Source organism: Phanerochaete carnosa (assembly GCF_000300595.1).
Source record: "Phanerochaete carnosa HHB-10118-sp unplaced genomic scaffold PHACAscaffold_8, whole genome shotgun sequence".
Classification (NCBI taxonomy): domain Eukaryota; kingdom Fungi; phylum Basidiomycota; class Agaricomycetes; order Polyporales; family Phanerochaetaceae; genus Phanerochaete; species Phanerochaete carnosa.
The window spans coordinates 43,602-58,958 of record NW_006767635.1 but is presented as its reverse complement, the minus strand read 5'-3'; the positions used below and the strand labels follow the sequence as shown (position 1 = coordinate 58,958).

The window sequence follows — 15,357 nt, the reverse complement described above, 5'->3', positions numbered from 1 at the left end:
GTCAATGCTACCGAGATGATCATGTGAAACTCACCGCAGAGCCTGTAGCCACCGCAGAATGCCTCCAGTCAACTTATCCTGTGAATGGACTCAGCCATCGAGACCTCTACGCAAGGTTTACAGCGGGTTTTATGCGCCGGATATCTAGTCTTCTTTTTGTTTGTCGACGTTGCTTCTTTGATCCCCCAGCATTCACAGGTATAATAGTCCACTGCATCGCAATTGCTCACGGTTGGCAATCCTTTACCCCATTCCAGACCAGGAGCTTGCCCCTGCACTTGGAGCTAGTGTCCTGCGAGGGCCGTCATAGAGCTATCGAGGTAAGCCATCGAACAATTAATTCCTCTGGGATTTACTGATGTCAATGCATTCAACGACGATACAGCCATGGCGTACTGCCATCGATGCGAGCGGTACTTCAAGAATGAAGCCGCCCTCGAGCAGCACAAGGCCGATTCTTCAAGTCATTGGATGTGTTACGACTGCGACCGCGACTTCGGATCGTACGATGCTCGCAGGCAGCACTACAAGAACAGCTCCCTCCATCATTACTGTGCGATGTGCAACGAGGATTTCGAGGACGACAACGGTCTGGAGGACCACTATGACAACTATCATTTCTATTGCAGGGAGTGCGAAGAAGTAGGTACCCCCCTGGTCATTCGCCGCCCCATTTACTCACGCCTGATACTCTTAGTTCTTCGATTCCTTGGAAGAGGAAGACGATCACAAGGAAAAAGAGCATTGGTTCTGCAAGGAGTGCCGCAGGATGTTCAACACGAAGAATGGCCTCATACATCACAGGCGCACGCACCTGTCCAAGAATTTACGCTGCCCAGGTAACAAATGCGGTCGTACCTTCGCGCTCCCCGCCGATCTTATCCTTCACTTTGAGTCGGGTACGTGCCGCTCTGGCGTGACACGGCGCGCCGTCGACGAGGCGGTGATCAGGTATGACAGCGGCCGCGTAATCACGGACCCGTCACGCCTGCTCCTAGGCCCCGACGGCGAATACACAAAGCTGCCTGACCCGGTGCGATGGGCGACGCGCCAGTCGTGGAACGGCAGCGCATTCGAGTGTGTGCTCTGCCATCGCACGTTCTGCCTCCTCCCGCGCTTGAACCAACATCTCCAGAGTCCCGCGCACGCGGACACGATTTACCGATGCCCTGCCCTTTTCGATGGGTGTGGGTCGCACTTTGGCACGCTTAGCGCGCTTGTGCAGCATGTCGAGATCGCGAATTGTGGGGTGCGCAGGTTCAAGAACCATGTCGGGGACGTTATGGACGATCTTAGTCGTAATTTACGTGGTTTGGGGATCTGAGGCCATTTTCTGTGCTGGATTATGTATTTTTACTGAGTGGGTCACTGTCTCTAATTCTAGTCTTAAACAATTGCACCTTTGATCTACTGAGCTTAAATATTTTAGTGCTTAAACCTACGCCACACCGCTTGTTGAGCCTCCACGCCAGCGTCCGCCGAGTCACTTTATGCGTCTAGGATACTACTGAGCGCCAGGCTACTGTGTGGTGTACAGATGTGGAATATTGTCGACGTGGGGCTTCAGCTAACAGCAGCTCCAGCCGAAGCGCCATGGCTACCAAAATGGGAAGGGCGCATCATAAAATCACGTGACTGGTGACGATATTTGTCCGACTCCGCGGGGACTCAGCAGCCTCGTCCATACGTTGATTGATTCCCTTTTCGGCACGCTAGATTGCTCCAATGGACGGATATGTTTTCGTGACAAGATCCAAGCAGGCGTCCAGTTGAACTGCAGCTCAGGCTGCGACACGGTTGAGCGTGAGCTTCTGTTCGCACGTTCAGCTATCCACTGATGCCTAGCGCCATGATATAAGCTCAAAGCCGAATCATCCCTCACCACGTAGCGTTCTTCTTCCTCTCACTAGCATGCTCTCTTGGTTTGGTGTTATCGTCAATTGGGCTCAGTACCTACTCAATGGATCCGACACGCAGTGTGCAGGTGAGTTTATAAAAGCATTTTTACCTCCACCGTTGCTCAACAATACGCTCTGATCAGACTCAGACTGTACAGCCTTCTCCCCGCCCCAATTAGTCGATCCGACACATCAATGCGCGGCATGCAACATAAACTTCGTATCCGCTCAGGCGTTGGCCAACCAGCGGACAAGCTTCCCAGTGCACTATACGTGCTTACAGTGCAATCGAGAGTTTGTCTCGCTCGAGGCCCGCAAAGCTCATTATACTCAAAGTTCCCATCATCATTACTGTGAAATATGCGATGAGGACTTCGAGAGCGAAGTGAAACTGGACCTGCACTTAGAAATCTTTCACCTCTACTGTCGAGTATGCGACGTCGTAAGTGCTCATATCCTCCACACTCCGGCCGCGTGTCTCTTCAATGTGCACACAGTTCTTCCCTTCTCAAAACGACAAAGACGAGAATCATGCGTTCAACTCTCACCACTACTGTCCCTCTTGCCCGCGTGGCTTCAAGACGGAGAACGACCTCGTCCATCATGTACGAACCCACCTTCCCAAAGCCCTTCCCTGTCCTGGCAAGAAATGCAATCGTTCGTTCGCTCTCCCTGCGGACCTGATTCGTCACATGGAGTCTGGTGGATGTCGATCCCGTGTGACGCGGCACGACATCGATAAAGCAGTCATCGCATACGACCGCGCGCGCGTTATCACCGACGTGTCACACTTGCTCCTGGGCTCGGACGGCGAGTACACCACGCCCTCTGCCGCCCATGTCTGGGCGACAAATGACTCGTGGAACGGGTCCGCGTTTGAGTGCGTCGTCTGTCACAAGACGTTCCAGCGGCTCGCGCACCTGAACGACCACCTCCAGAGCCCCGCGCATGCCGACGAAATTTACAAGTGCCCGGCTGCCTATGGAGGCTGCGCCGCTCAGTTCGGAACTCTCAGTGCGTTGGTGCAACACGTTGAGATTGCGACCTGTGGCATCTCGAAATTCCAGGGGCAGGTCCATACCGTCATGGACAAGATCACGAGAGGAACGCGCGGCCTTGGGTTCTAGAGGGTCTCTCGCTGATATTTAATTGACATGGTGTTGTCCTACTTCTCGGAATCAGGTGCGCGCATGATCCTTGAACTCCTTTCATGGCATCCTGTCGAAGTTCATGCGCTGCGTTGCGCAGTTGCAGGGGTACAGGCTCTAGTTCTGACGAGATTTGTGTACTCGAGATGTTGTCCTGGATATATCACTGCAATTTTTTTTGAATAGCGCGAAAGCGGAGTTTATGTATGTAGTCTGAAACTGTGCTGCACTTCATGTTGAGCTATGGCTGTCGTGCTTGTTATGCGAAGACGGAGGCAGACTCACATTCGTTAACTGGATTGCTTTTTTAATCGCAACGTGGCCGAGCTTCTGTTGACCCGCCGAACTTTTTTCTGATCCTTCGAGGACATATATAAGCTTGAAAGCGAACCAAACGTCGCCGGGTCACCTCCCTGTCCTTTCACCGCGATACTCGCTTGACTCTCTGGTAGAGCCCATCGAGTGTGGTGTACGCCCTGAGAACTCGATTACATTCGGCAAGTAAGTTATCCTTTAAACTCCTTGCCAAGGTCTCGTTGGCCTTCGACGCTGAGGACGCTTTGTCTGCACAGGCCCCCTGACCGTCGCCATGCGCCACTGCAACAAGTGCAATAGAGACTTTGTGTCTGCTCGAGCGTTGGCTGCTCACAAGGCAAATTCTCCGGTGCATTACATGTGCCTGCAATGCAAACGAGAATTTGTCTCGCCTGAAGCCCGCAAAGCTCACTACCTTGAGAATGAATCCCACCATTATTGTGACATCTGCGACCAGGAGTTCAGGAGCGTGATGGGACTGGAGCTGCACTTGGAAGACCTCCACCTTTATTGTAGAGTCTGTGGCGTTGTAAGAATTTTAATCTGTGATCCGTCTCCACATCTCATGAATCCATGTTCTGCATGTGCAGTTCTTCCTTTCTCAAGCGGAGAAAGACGAACTTCATGCGGCACGGCCTCATTTCTACTGCGGCTCATGCCCGCGTGGCTTCAAGACAGAAAATAACCTTGTACATCACATGCGGACCCACCTTCCCAAGGGCATCCATTGCCCCGGCAAGAAGTGTAGTCGCTCATTTGCGCTGCCCGCTGACCTTGTGCACCACATGGAATCTGGTGGATGTCGATCCCGTGTCACGCGGCACGAAGTCAACAGGGCCGTCATTGCGTACGACCGTGTCTGCGTCATCACCGACGCATCACGTTTGCTCCTGGGCCCCGACGGCTCGTACGCAAAGCCAGCCGATGTTCAGGAGTGGGCGACAGAAGAATCCTGGAATGGATCAGCATTCGAATGCGTCTTCTGTCATAAGACGTTCTGGCAGCTTGCGCACCTGAACAACCACCTCCAGAGCCCCGCACACGCTGACAAGATATACAAATGCCCCGCTGTCTATGGAGGCTGCGCTGCCCAGTTCGGAACTCTCAGCGCGTTAGTGCAACATGCTGAGATTGCGACCTGTGGCATCTCGAGGTTCCAGGGGCAGGTCCACACCGTCGTGGATGAGATCACGAGGGGGATGCGCAGCCTAGGGCTCTGAGCAGGTCCGCCACCAACAAAATTGCGTGGTACGATCTCGTCCGATGTTCCTTTTTTGTGACACGCGTATACTTATATTGTTCGAATATGTCTTCTTGCTGTCTTGAAACCTTTACTTTGATGTTATTGGTCGAGAATGGGAAGGCGTCCAGCGGACAAGAACTTGGAAACTGCAGAGCCTGCGGTCAAGCAAATACCGTTTGAAGCCAATATAAGAGCCGACCTTGTCGAGAGTCTAAATTGTATCTTGTGATGCACTGGAAATACAGCCGGTTAACCTCTTCAATTGTTCTCGGTCCTACTAAAAATACTCAAGTACGCTGCTGACCATGACTCGGCGGCAGCCTGCCGGTCCAATTGAGCGCTAAATCAGCGGAAGACGAATTGTTCAGGATATCGCGCCTTTCGTCTTCGACCCCCTCCCCACCCTATTTATCGTTGTCTTCTGACACCGTGTCTGGCTATTTCTGTGAGAGATTTCTAAACGTAACATCTGCTGCAACTCGTAATACTATTTAAAGTGAGTCAAGTCGCGCTTTTAGCCCCGTTCTGCGTCGCGTATCGGCAAGAATTGAGAGGGGTGAGGGGTGAGGAGCTGGACAGCGCATGGCATACACAGCAGTGAAACTCAAACATGATTGCATGCGGCACGTCGAACCTGAAAGCCGAACTTGTGGAACTGAATGGCACTATCTGCAGCACTTGCGATGCCTGAAGGCCCAGGCAGGCAACCGACCATATTCTTCCAGGAGCTGCACGAGAAACACAAGAACTACGCGAAGAAGGAAGAACTCGAAAGCCCTCAACGCGTCCGCGCAGTTGAATATGGCACCGCCGCCATCCTCGCCCGCCTTGAATTGGCCAATCCCAACTACCCTTCCCCGCTCAAGATAGTTCGAAGCATGGCCGAATTACGCAACATCGCCGATAATGTTGCCGCGCGCATCATGTTTGGTATGAAAGATGAGGACGAGCCGGGGAGGGAGAACTATGCGGAACGGCTTTGGCAGTGGTGTAAAGATTGTGCCCTCCCGTCGGGCAAGTTCGAACCTGACCTGTACAGTGAGTAATATGGCCACTGTCTCCGAATATGCTGTTTATTATTCGATTTTTAGTTTGCTCCCAGTCCTACGTAGCTTTTGCTGGTGCCCTTGCAACTACATGTGAAGCTGTCGACGCGGTCGCTGCCGCGCATACAGCCCCGTCAGGCTCGGACAGCACACGCGCATTCGTCGCCGTTCGGCCCCCGGGACACCATAGCAGACCTGTATGTCTATTCTACTTTGTGTTGGCTGGGCTGATGATGTTCACAGGACAATCCTGCGGGAATGGGCTTCCTAAACTACGTCGTTCTAGGCGCAATTCATGGTGTGACCCAACGCGATTCCTCTGTCATCAGGGGCTGAAAATACTTGGCTACAGCTTATACCGCACACGGATATTCGCATATAATCATTTTAGACATTGATCTTCATCACGGTATGCCTCTACAAGCCGTTCTGTAGCCGACACTACTGATAGCGTCTTAGGTGACGGCACCCAAACAATGGTCCAACAGATTAATGACAGCGTTCACCGCGCACAAGACGGCCAGTCCGGTCCCATAGTGTACTTCGGCAGCATGCACGATGTCAACGTCTACCCTTGCAGGGTACGCAGCCCTGACTCTTTTACTAATTTTTTTCACCCGAACGCTAAACCGGGTCCTTCTTCCCTTTAGGATGCCTCAAAAGATATGCCGGATGCACGGCTGTCATCGCACGGAGAGGGCGGCCAGTGGATTAAAAATGTCATTATGGAACCGCACGCGACAGAGGCCGATTTCTGGACGGCATACGAGACCAGATACAAGACCCTCCTCACGGATGCGACCGCATTCCTGCAGCAGACAAGTGCGTCTTCCAATAAGGTCATCGTCTTTATCAGGTAAGACACCTCTCGATCTTGTGCATAGCCGTGTTACTTACCTGCTATTACCAGCTGCGGCTTCAGCGCGTCCCAGTACGAATATGGTGGCGTCGCGGGCAACTGTCGCGTTCCACCCGCGTTCTTCTACCGTTTCACGCGCGACGCGTGCGCACTCGCAGACACACACGCCCAGGGACGGCTCGTGAGCATCCTCGAGGGCGGATACAGCGACCGCGCCCTGCTGAGTGGTACAATGGCGCACGTGGCCGGCTTGATTGACGACGAGCCAAAGATCGAATCGGCGTGGTGGAACGAGCCGAATTTAATCGAGGCGAGTGCATGCGTTCTGGTCTGTGTGCTGGCACTGATCGCGACCGCTGCAGCTCGAGAAGGTCGCCGTACGCAAGAAAGGGCGGCGACACTACCTTGACAAACTCCCGACGTGGGTTCAACGCGCGCATCAGGTCGTGCAACATCTGCACGCACCGCTACCCGAGCAGCTGCCCGAATCTTCGGTGCTTAATCTCCCGCCGTTCGTGCCCTACCCTCCACCGCCGCCAAAACAGACAGCGCAGTCGCGTTGGGGACTGTTCCCGGCATCTACTTCGGCCTCTGCTCCAGTCGCATCAGGCTCAACTGCGCCACTATCTCCTAGTTCGGTAACGTCGTCAGGTGAACCACGCGTGAGCGATCGCCTTGAGGAGAAGCGCAAGTACCTCGCGAGTCTTCGGCTGTGGTTACCTGGTGGCGACAGCGACGAGGAAGGCGAAGACGAAGACGAGGTGGACGAGATGGACGAGTCGCATAAAGAAACGGACGACCTTCCAGTGATCCGTGGACGTGGACGTGGACGCCCACGCGGTCGTGGAAGTAGGGGAGGGCGTGGCCGTGGTGTGAGGGGTGGGCCCGGTAGTCGCGGCGGGCGGGGCAGTCGTGGTGGGCGTGGAAGTCGTGGTGGACGAGGGAGAGGCCGCGGACGCGGAGGCGGAGGTGTGCACACTGAAGCGATCGTTCACAGCCCAGAAGAGGAAGACTCGGGATCCCCAACACCCCTCTCAGCTGAGCGAGTCGGCCCTGCAATTACAGCGGGTCCGTTGGCAAATGTGTCGCCGGAGGCGGGGCCATCCAACGGAAAGCGTCCACCTGAACCGGCTAGCGCACCGGCGGACGAGCAGCACAAGCGGCTGCGCCAAGACTCGACGCAATCTGACGCAACTGCGGTACAGGGCGCAGGCCCTGTTTCTGCGGTGGCAGCATTGCGACGCTCGCTTGACGATTTTGCAGGGCGCGTCGATACCCATGCGGACACGCTTCCTGCAGAACTTGTGCGTGCGGTACGCGGCGCGCGTGGGTGCGTCGCGAAGCTTGAACGGTTCGCAGACGACGTGCGCCTAGTGGACGAGACCGTCGACCTGCTACGGGAGCTGTCCGATGCTGCGTTCGTTGCATGTGGCACTATTGAGGATAAACAGCTCGCGAAGGGCCTGCGTTTTGGCCTTGTTGACTTGGAGGGTGCAGTAGAGGAGTTCCGGAGGAACGGGAAGTGAATGGCTTTTTGAGGGACAAATGTTTATTTTCGTGGAACTGGAATGTCATTTTGACGAGTGGAATTTGTTGTACAAATAGGGGTATCTTGAGCTTGAGCTTGCGTATCCATTTTGTAATAGTCTTTTTGCTAGTTTGTACTTCATAATAATCCAGCTCGGCGCAGCCTCGGAAAAGCAGGGTGCCGGATGATGCGCCTTTCCTAAACAGGATCGCCACATTTCGCGCTGCATGCGTGCATCGCGCTTTCACCTTCACGTACACATTCCCTGCAACGCTCGCTGTACCACTCCGATCGTCGCCGGTACGAACCCTTACACTGGTTATCTCTCGCTTATCACTATCCAGGACCTGCGGCTTGCCGATGATGAAAAGATGCGCCGAGCTCCCTCTCGAACTTTGGGATGTGGTAATAGACCTCAACGTCGTCACATACTTTGACGAACTCTGGACACGGGTACTGGATGTCAGAAGGCCAGGACAGGAGTCTCCCTCTTCAGTGAGTTGCAGTCAAGTTCTGCTCTGTACACTAGCTCAAGATAAAAGCGTAGTTGAACCCTGTGAAGAGCCTCCTCCGCGTGTCGTTCAGGTTCCGGCATGAAACATTGAAAATACTTTCCGAGGTTCTTGGGATTCCATACAAGAACGCAGGAGTGGGACAGTCTGTGTGTTCTACCGACGCCGAGGTTGTTGAAACTGACCTCCGTTTCTAGTCTCGACGGCGATCCTCGCGAGCCAATTGACGCTGTCCAGCGGTTGTGGTACCCTATAGACCTCGAGAAGCAGAACCACGAAGTCGAAAAGCTAGCCGAGCGTTCTGAGGCGCTCGGAGTGTATGCACATCTGGTGGCTACCATGCAGCAGTCTTGCAGCTTGCTAGCCTTGACCGTGGAAGCACGCAATGACAACGGAAGCATCTGCCCGGAAGCCGCGCTTGAACGCCAACCAGCTGCCGAGACACTGCGTGCCAGTGCCCGTGACCATTACATTCCCGCCGTCTATGCAGTCATGGCTCCTGGTGTCAAGCGCAGGCCATTTCCGCGGAGACGCATTGTGCTGTTGGTGATGCATTTTGCTCTCTGTACGTTCATATCGTATATCCAGCAGCTCCCCACAATTAATAACTTGTACCAGCCATAGCTGGTGCAGCCCGTACGCTGCACTGGTATAATGTTGAGTGCCTTCAATTGGCTTCTGTCAAGGATGTCGCACCTGAGGATGTCCCATACACGACACACCCTGGGCGGTATGAGGTAAGATAGTCACCCTGGAAAGAACATCTGCCTCTGATACAGGCCTCTAGCATGCTGTCGACGTCGTGTGCAAGTCTATGCGTAAAGTTCCGCAGCTGTATCGCGACGTGCGAGATATCTACTGTCCAGGTCAGCTGCTAGAAACCCTCGATCTGCTCATCGGCCAACACAATGTGGGAAACTTTTGTCCTTGCTCCGTATTGTGTTTTAACCCCGTCGTCTATTCAGCTTGCCATGGCCTCTCGGATGTTCGCCAACGCAATGACAAGCCTGCCAGGCCCTACCGATATATACGAACACACGAGAGCCCGCTCCAAGGAATGCAAAGAGTTAGTAGATGCTCTGCTGATGGCACAGTCAAGCTAGATGTGATATACATCAGTCGAACCCATGCTGAATTATGGGCGCAATGCAGTACATGCGATACAGCTGGAATGTACAGCGAGACTGTATCAGGTGGAAATGCAGATTGTTCGATGTGTCGTGGTTGGAAGATATCAAACCTAATCGAAGAGTCAAGACGGCCAGAAGATGGGCCATATCAAGTTGTCGCAGACAAGGTGTGCTTCTCCTTTCCGGAATCTCTCACGAGATCCTCACGCAAAGTTAGAGAATCCGCGGCCGCCGACTGAGCTCGCGCCCTACCCCACGACCACACCCCCCGCTCTGGGCAGAACATACGCCTCTCGGCCTTCAAATCATCCCCAGAGAAGACCCTGAACAACATGCGTGTCTGCAGCGAGCGTCCTGAACGTAGTGAACCGCGGCCGGTGGCAATCGATGAGTAACATCACACAGCGTGCGCAAGTCGCCTCATCGTTGTCGCATGGTGTGTTCATATAAAGGGCGTGTGACTGAGCACGTTCAGGGTAAACCCTCCTCTAGATCGTGACCACTCACTATGCCATCCGTCGAACCAAAACGCGAGTACGTTAGCGATTTAAAGGTGCAGCGTTGAAGTGAGGGAAGACATCGAAGCGTTACTTACGAATTGTGTTACAGGTCAAGTATGGAGATTCGCCGGCTGAGGCTCCACCAAACGCCTTGCGGGAATTGACAGGCTTGAGTAACGATGTGAACCAACGATATGGTGGAAAGTCCGTACTATCCTCGTCCCGCTATGCCGTGACTAGTACTCATCCAAACAATCGACAGGCATGTCTGGCTTGTCCCCAGCTATACTACCGACCCCGCAGCCGCAGCAACGTCCTTTCACGTCGTCGTCCAACATAGCCCATCCGGAGGCATGGACGATATTGCCAAGGGAATCGGCGGCGGATACAGATATGTTTTCACTAAGTCCGATCCGGACGAGCTGCGCAAGATCACGTATGCCGTGTTGCTGCGATCTTCTTGGAAAGTCGCCACTCCTCCAAGCGGATGGGACAATATCAGCGAAGATCTGAATAAGGGCCGACGCGGAACATACTTGTATATCTTGCTGAAAATGACTGAGAGTGAAGTCGCTAGGTGTGTTAAATACTAACACTTGTCTCGCCTCTGGTCTTATCTGGCAGCGGTTCTCCGCAGCAGCAACTCTCGTCTGTCGTTGACTGTGCCGAGTGTTGCCGGATACTTGTCTGTACGAAGCAGTCCAGCGCGGAAGGAGTATATTCAGCGACTGGAAGTGGCTTACGGCGATAACGAAAAGGAAGTTCCTCCCGATTGCATTCGAGAGATCAGCGGGCTTAGTCCGAACCTCGACTTAAATGGCGGCAGCAAGTCAGTGTACCTTTCCAAGCCGTTAGTTCTGATACTTACGATATTTGCGGTCTAGATGTGTCTGGCTCGTTCCAGTGTATACAACAGACATCACCAAAGCAGCCACTTCATTCGACATGCTCGTCCAAGCCTTTGAGGACCCAAAGTTTAACGACCTCGCGCGACGTACCGGCGGCGAATTCCGCTATATCGTCCCTCGTGCGGACCGCAAGCAGTCAGAGAAAATCGTCGAGGTCGGCTTCGCACGGTCTGATGCACCACTCGAGAGGCCTCCAACTGGTTGGCAGGGCTACTGTGTTAATGATGTTAATAAAGGGCGCAGGAAAAGATGCGTGTATATCGCCTGGAAGACGGTATCGACAAATTCCTGGTGCGCGTTTCGCCATCGACCCGGGAACATATGCTGAAAGACCCGCTTCTAGGTCGTTCGTTTCGCTTTCAGGATCCATCAGCCCATTCAGATTGGGCAATACTACGAGCAAATACATCAAAACGCTAACAGTAAGCATGCACCTTAGCCGCGAGAACTCGGAGCTAAGTCAAATACTTGCCAGGTATGCTACGGAGAATCCTTCGACGACATGCCAGAGGGGGCCGTCTACGAGTATAACGGCCAGAGCGCCGACCTGAACCACCAGTTCGGTGGCAAGTAAGCTCGATATATTTGTCCCGTCCTTTCCTCGAGCTGACTGCGCGCCCAGATTCGTCTGGCTTGCGCCCGAATACACAACCGACCCGGACGCCGCGGCGACATCTTTTACGGTCACCGTATCACGCATCGCGGACCTTGCTCTCGCAGACATAGCCAAGGGCACTCTGTGCGGACGCTTTCGCTACATCGTACCCATGTACGATGCCCGAGCCAAGGGGCGCGTCGCCGAGATACAGCTCTTCCGTGCGGAGCGACCGCTGAGCAAACCACCCTCGGGCTGGCAAGGCATGAGCACTGACATTAATGAAGGTAGGGGAAGGACTGCGTTATATCTCATCTGGAAGACGTCGGTTTGAAAGCTGTTGCAGGCACTCGACCGGTTAATGCCTCCACTGTAGCACTGGTAAACGACTAATAAACTCTTATTACAATGAGATTGTTGGAGTAACAATCATAAGTGGAAATTTGTTACCTCGGGTAACAGCCGAGCTTATGTCAGCAGATCATTATTGTTTTATTCGAACCTACTGTCTTCCTGCGATGATATAAGTCAGCACGCGAATGTGAGGTTGGTAGCATCGTCTGTTAGAAGGATCGTTTCTTCGTGCTAATTACGAATGCTGAATTTGTATTCTCCATAGGAAGATTGGCACGAAATGACAGAAACCACCGACATACGATCTGAGCGGAGGGCGATTGTCTACACGCAGGATGCGTGCCTGACGCATAGGAACATTGCAATAGGTGATGACAAAAGTAGGCTAGAGCGTCCCGAACGACTCTACGCGGTAAACGTTGGGGTGGGTGCAATCTACGCGCGGCTCGAGGAAGCCGCCGGACATAGTTCTTCTCGCTCGGGACGTGTATCCGAGGACGATGACCATGGCCCATTCACGATTGTGAGAAGCACAGAAACAATACAGGATATCCCAGAGCGTTCCGCGGCTTGTACTGTCCTCCATATCAAGCCCGAGGATGGACCGACGTACGCACAGGTACTAGAAGAGTGGTGCAAGCAGAGCCGACAAAGAATTATGCATCGCGAACGCGAGTTGCTATATGAGTTTGAGGAGGACCTTTACGGTGAGTGCAGTCTGATTTCTAGAGACACCCTGCACTGATGGTGCCGCATAGTTTGCCCAGGATCCTTTGATGCTTTCAAGGCGGCGATGGGCACTGTATGCCAAGCCGTCGACGCAGTTGCTGCTGGATCTGAAATCGCATCGCAAGTGTCGGCGGGGCTTCTGCATGGGACACATGGGACACGAGCTTTTGTAGCTATCCGTCCTCCAGGACATCATTGCATCGCGGTATGTGAACATGGGACAAGACCACCACACTTGCTCACTATGGATATTCTTAGGGCGCTCCTGCCGGTTTAGGATTTGTTAATAATATAATTGTTGGTGCCTTACATGGTATTCATCTATGCTCGGCTCACATGACATGGTGTACTGAGCCAAGCTGTTAGCTTTCTACCAGCATAAATATACCCACATCATCATATTCGACATCGACCTCCATCATGGCATGCTCTTTTTGTTACTGTTCATCAGCGTTGTATATTGCTAAGCTTTTGCATCTTCAGGTAACGGCACTCAGCGAGTTGTCAAGGAGATCAATGCTCAGCGGCCTGCGAATCCTGCTAACGGCAAGGACGAATATCCGACAATGTTCTACGGGAGTATACATGATATCAAATCCTACCCGTGCGCGGTATGTAACATTCACAATCAAATTGGCAATTAAACTCATGGAGAACAGAACGGGGATTCGAATAGGATCTCCGCTTCGTTGGTAGCTCGAGGAGCAGATGGGCAATGGGTTGAGAATATCCATATGCAGCCGTACACCTCGGAAGAAGAGTTCTGGGAACATTATGAGCAGCGATATGTCACGCTCATTGAGCGAGCGTCCGAGTTTGTCGCGAGTACGCAGGCGTCTGTGGAGAAAACGATGGTGTTCATCAGGCTCGTGAATCTCTACATATATTTCGCGACTTACCTTAACGACCGTTAATCACAGCTGCGGCTTCTCTGCGTCAAGACACGAGCATCCCGAGATGTCCCAACACAAATGCTACTTCCCCACAGAGTTCTATCATAGGTTCACACGTGATGCCCGCACATTCGCGGACCACTTCGCGCAGGGCAGGCTCGTGGGCGTATTAGAAGGTGGCTACAGTAATCGTGCTCTTATCAGTGGCGTGATGGCCCATGTGGCGGGGCTCGCAGAGACTGAGCTGACTAATGTGGATCCCAAATGGTGGGATCTGCCCGCATTGGAGGAGGTATGATTTCAACTACCATTTTTCACCGAGCAGCTCTCATAGTTGGCATGTGGCAGGCCGAGAAAGTCCTCAAGAGGCAGCAGAAGCGCAAGGCAAGAAGCGAGAGGCCTCCACTATGGGTCACTCGGACACGACAGATTGTGGGCCTACTCAACGAGCCCCTCGACAGGAACGAAGACTCCCGTGTTCTTGCCATTCCTTCGCGTGATACTAGCGTGAGACCCGCTAATGCGCTTCTCACGCTATCGACGTCGGCGTCGGGGACTGCTGAAAAGCGTCGCCAGGCAAGCGGATCCAACCCGGTCGCGGCGAAGCGACCACGTTCCGGTGCCTCGGAGATGGCTAGCTTGTCGCAGACGCGTGCTCTATCACGAGCACTGTCAGAGCTCACTCCCATTCCCGATACACCCAGGACTAGTGTTGCGTTACTATCCAAAGCCCTGCTGCCGAGTACACCCGGTGCTCCAGGACAGTCGTCTTCAGCTTCTTGTGAGTGGTCTGTTGGCTTAGGGTTTAGATGACACAATGATCGAAAGTTACAGCATCGCAGCCACGGACGTCCTCTTCGATTGTAACCTCTAAATCAGCCGCAGCCTCCGAGGGGGTTGCCAATGCGATTAGCGCTCAGCAAAAGCCAGGCGCAGAACGTCCGCGTACAGCACCGAAACCACCCCCACAAGACAAAGCACAGGAAGTGTACAATGAGCTCAAACGCTCGTTTGACAGCTTTGACAACATTGCTACCTCCACCGCTGCCTTACCTCAAGCATTCCTGCGCGCCATCCGTCCGGTTCGCGGCTGTGTCTGGCGGCTCGAACATATCCTCGCAGACGGGAAGCTAGCATGTGATGCGCTCGAGACACTCGAAGAGTTTTTGTCCGAGGCTCATTCTTCCCTGGAACAGTTCACAGCCGAACCCGGCGACAGACAGATGGCGCGGCGAAAGCTGGACAGAGCTCTGTACGACCTTGAGGGTTCCGCATTGGATCTAAAGAACATGTACATATGATTTCGTCTAGCTCTCTCTTGCTTCGGTGACACTGAAATCTTCCCAATTTACGACTAATTTACGTTAATGTTGTCACCCTCCGCCCCCTCCCGTACTTGCAACGTGAGATATGCTACGCACCAATGACTCTCGATGGGTCAATCTACCCGCGACGTAGTTTGTGAACACATGCGCAAGTGGTCGCAGATGATCCATCACGCCAGAAGTTACTTTCGTAAAGCATGTTGTCAAGCATGGTTTCGGACTCGCTATCAGTGAACTGCTAAGCTATTTCAAATTAGTTGTTACCTAGACCTTATGTGCGTCTTATCTGTTGATGAATGCTCTCTTTTATGGGGTGGGTGCTCTTTCTAATGAGATAACACAACCTTTCAGGTCCGACGCGCGACGTCAGTACT

At 53.3% G+C, this 15,357-nt stretch overlaps 6 protein-coding genes across 6 annotated transcripts; all 6 read left to right on the top strand.

Annotated features, from left to right (window-relative positions):
* The first annotated feature begins 258 nt into the window (after nucleotides 1-258).
* PHACADRAFT_260451 (uncharacterized protein) lies at nucleotides 259-1,379 on the top strand. Its single transcript, XM_007398517.1, has 3 exons — nucleotides 259-320; nucleotides 386-642; nucleotides 698-1,379. Exons 2-3 carry the CDS (start codon nucleotides 388-390, stop codon nucleotides 1,322-1,324), a joined length of 882 nt encoding a protein of 293 aa, XP_007398579.1. The 5' UTR covers nucleotides 259-320; nucleotides 386-387; the 3' UTR covers nucleotides 1,325-1,379.
* A 510-nt stretch (nucleotides 1,380-1,889) lies between these two features.
* Nucleotides 1,890-3,225, top strand: PHACADRAFT_260449 (uncharacterized protein). Its single transcript, XM_007398516.1, has 3 exons — nucleotides 1,890-1,984; nucleotides 2,042-2,340; nucleotides 2,396-3,225. Exons 1-3 carry the CDS (start codon nucleotides 1,912-1,914, stop codon nucleotides 3,023-3,025), a joined length of 1,002 nt encoding a protein of 333 aa, XP_007398578.1. The 5' UTR covers nucleotides 1,890-1,911; the 3' UTR covers nucleotides 3,026-3,225.
* Nucleotides 3,226-3,635: 410 nt separating this feature from the next.
* On the top strand, nucleotides 3,636-4,734 carry PHACADRAFT_186410 (uncharacterized protein; the record flags this gene model as incomplete). The annotated part of the gene is made up of 2 exons (XM_007398515.1): nucleotides 3,636-3,890; nucleotides 3,952-4,734. 2 exons carry the CDS (start codon nucleotides 3,636-3,638, stop codon nucleotides 4,579-4,581), a joined length of 885 nt encoding a protein of 294 aa, XP_007398577.1. The 3' UTR covers nucleotides 4,582-4,734.
* A 553-nt stretch (nucleotides 4,735-5,287) lies between these two features.
* Nucleotides 5,288-8,035, top strand: PHACADRAFT_164149 (uncharacterized protein; the record flags this gene model as incomplete). Its single annotated transcript, XM_007398514.1, has 8 exons — nucleotides 5,288-5,642; nucleotides 5,696-5,847; nucleotides 5,894-5,948; nucleotides 6,003-6,059; nucleotides 6,110-6,231; nucleotides 6,301-6,506; nucleotides 6,561-6,819; nucleotides 6,872-8,035. The coding sequence occupies 8 exons, from the start codon at nucleotides 5,288-5,290 to the stop codon at nucleotides 8,033-8,035; spliced, it is 2,370 nt and encodes a 789-aa protein (XP_007398576.1).
* A 533-nt stretch (nucleotides 8,036-8,568) lies between these two features.
* Nucleotides 8,569-9,310, top strand: PHACADRAFT_260445 (uncharacterized protein). Its single transcript, XM_007398513.1, has one exon. The coding sequence runs from the start codon at nucleotides 8,889-8,891 to the stop codon at nucleotides 9,171-9,173; it is 285 nt and encodes a 94-aa protein (XP_007398575.1). The 5' UTR covers nucleotides 8,569-8,888; the 3' UTR covers nucleotides 9,174-9,310.
* An 877-nt stretch (nucleotides 9,311-10,187) lies between these two features.
* Nucleotides 10,188-14,959, top strand: PHACADRAFT_164147 (uncharacterized protein; the record flags this gene model as incomplete). Its single annotated transcript, XM_007398512.1, has 17 exons — nucleotides 10,188-10,232; nucleotides 10,289-10,383; nucleotides 10,442-10,756; nucleotides 10,817-11,008; nucleotides 11,064-11,378; nucleotides 11,431-11,509; nucleotides 11,563-11,657; nucleotides 11,710-12,010; nucleotides 12,347-12,743; nucleotides 12,795-12,970; nucleotides 13,024-13,078; nucleotides 13,132-13,188; nucleotides 13,249-13,376; nucleotides 13,425-13,630; nucleotides 13,686-13,950; nucleotides 14,007-14,439; nucleotides 14,610-14,959. 17 exons carry the CDS (start codon nucleotides 10,188-10,190, stop codon nucleotides 14,957-14,959), a joined length of 3,504 nt encoding a protein of 1,167 aa, XP_007398574.1.
* Nucleotides 14,960-15,357: the final 398 nt, after the last annotated feature.

Coding starts and splice junctions, on each gene's coding strand:
- PHACADRAFT_260449 (XM_007398516.1), top strand. CDS start 1,912: ATGCTCTCTTGGTTTGGTGTTATCGTCAATTGGGCTCAGTACCTACTC. Junction 1,985..2,041: donor ATCCGACACGCAGTGTGCAG/GTGAGTTTATAA, acceptor CGCTCTGATCAG/ACTCAGACTGTACAGCCTTC. Junction 2,341..2,395: donor ACTGTCGAGTATGCGACGTC/GTAAGTGCTCAT, acceptor ATGTGCACACAG/TTCTTCCCTTCTCAAAACGA.
- PHACADRAFT_260445 (XM_007398513.1), top strand. CDS start 8,889: ATGCAGCAGTCTTGCAGCTTGCTAGCCTTGACCGTGGAAGCACGCAAT.
- PHACADRAFT_260451 (XM_007398517.1), top strand. CDS start 388: ATGGCGTACTGCCATCGATGCGAGCGGTACTTCAAGAATGAAGCCGCC. Junction 643..697: donor ATTGCAGGGAGTGCGAAGAA/GTAGGTACCCCC, acceptor TGATACTCTTAG/TTCTTCGATTCCTTGGAAGA.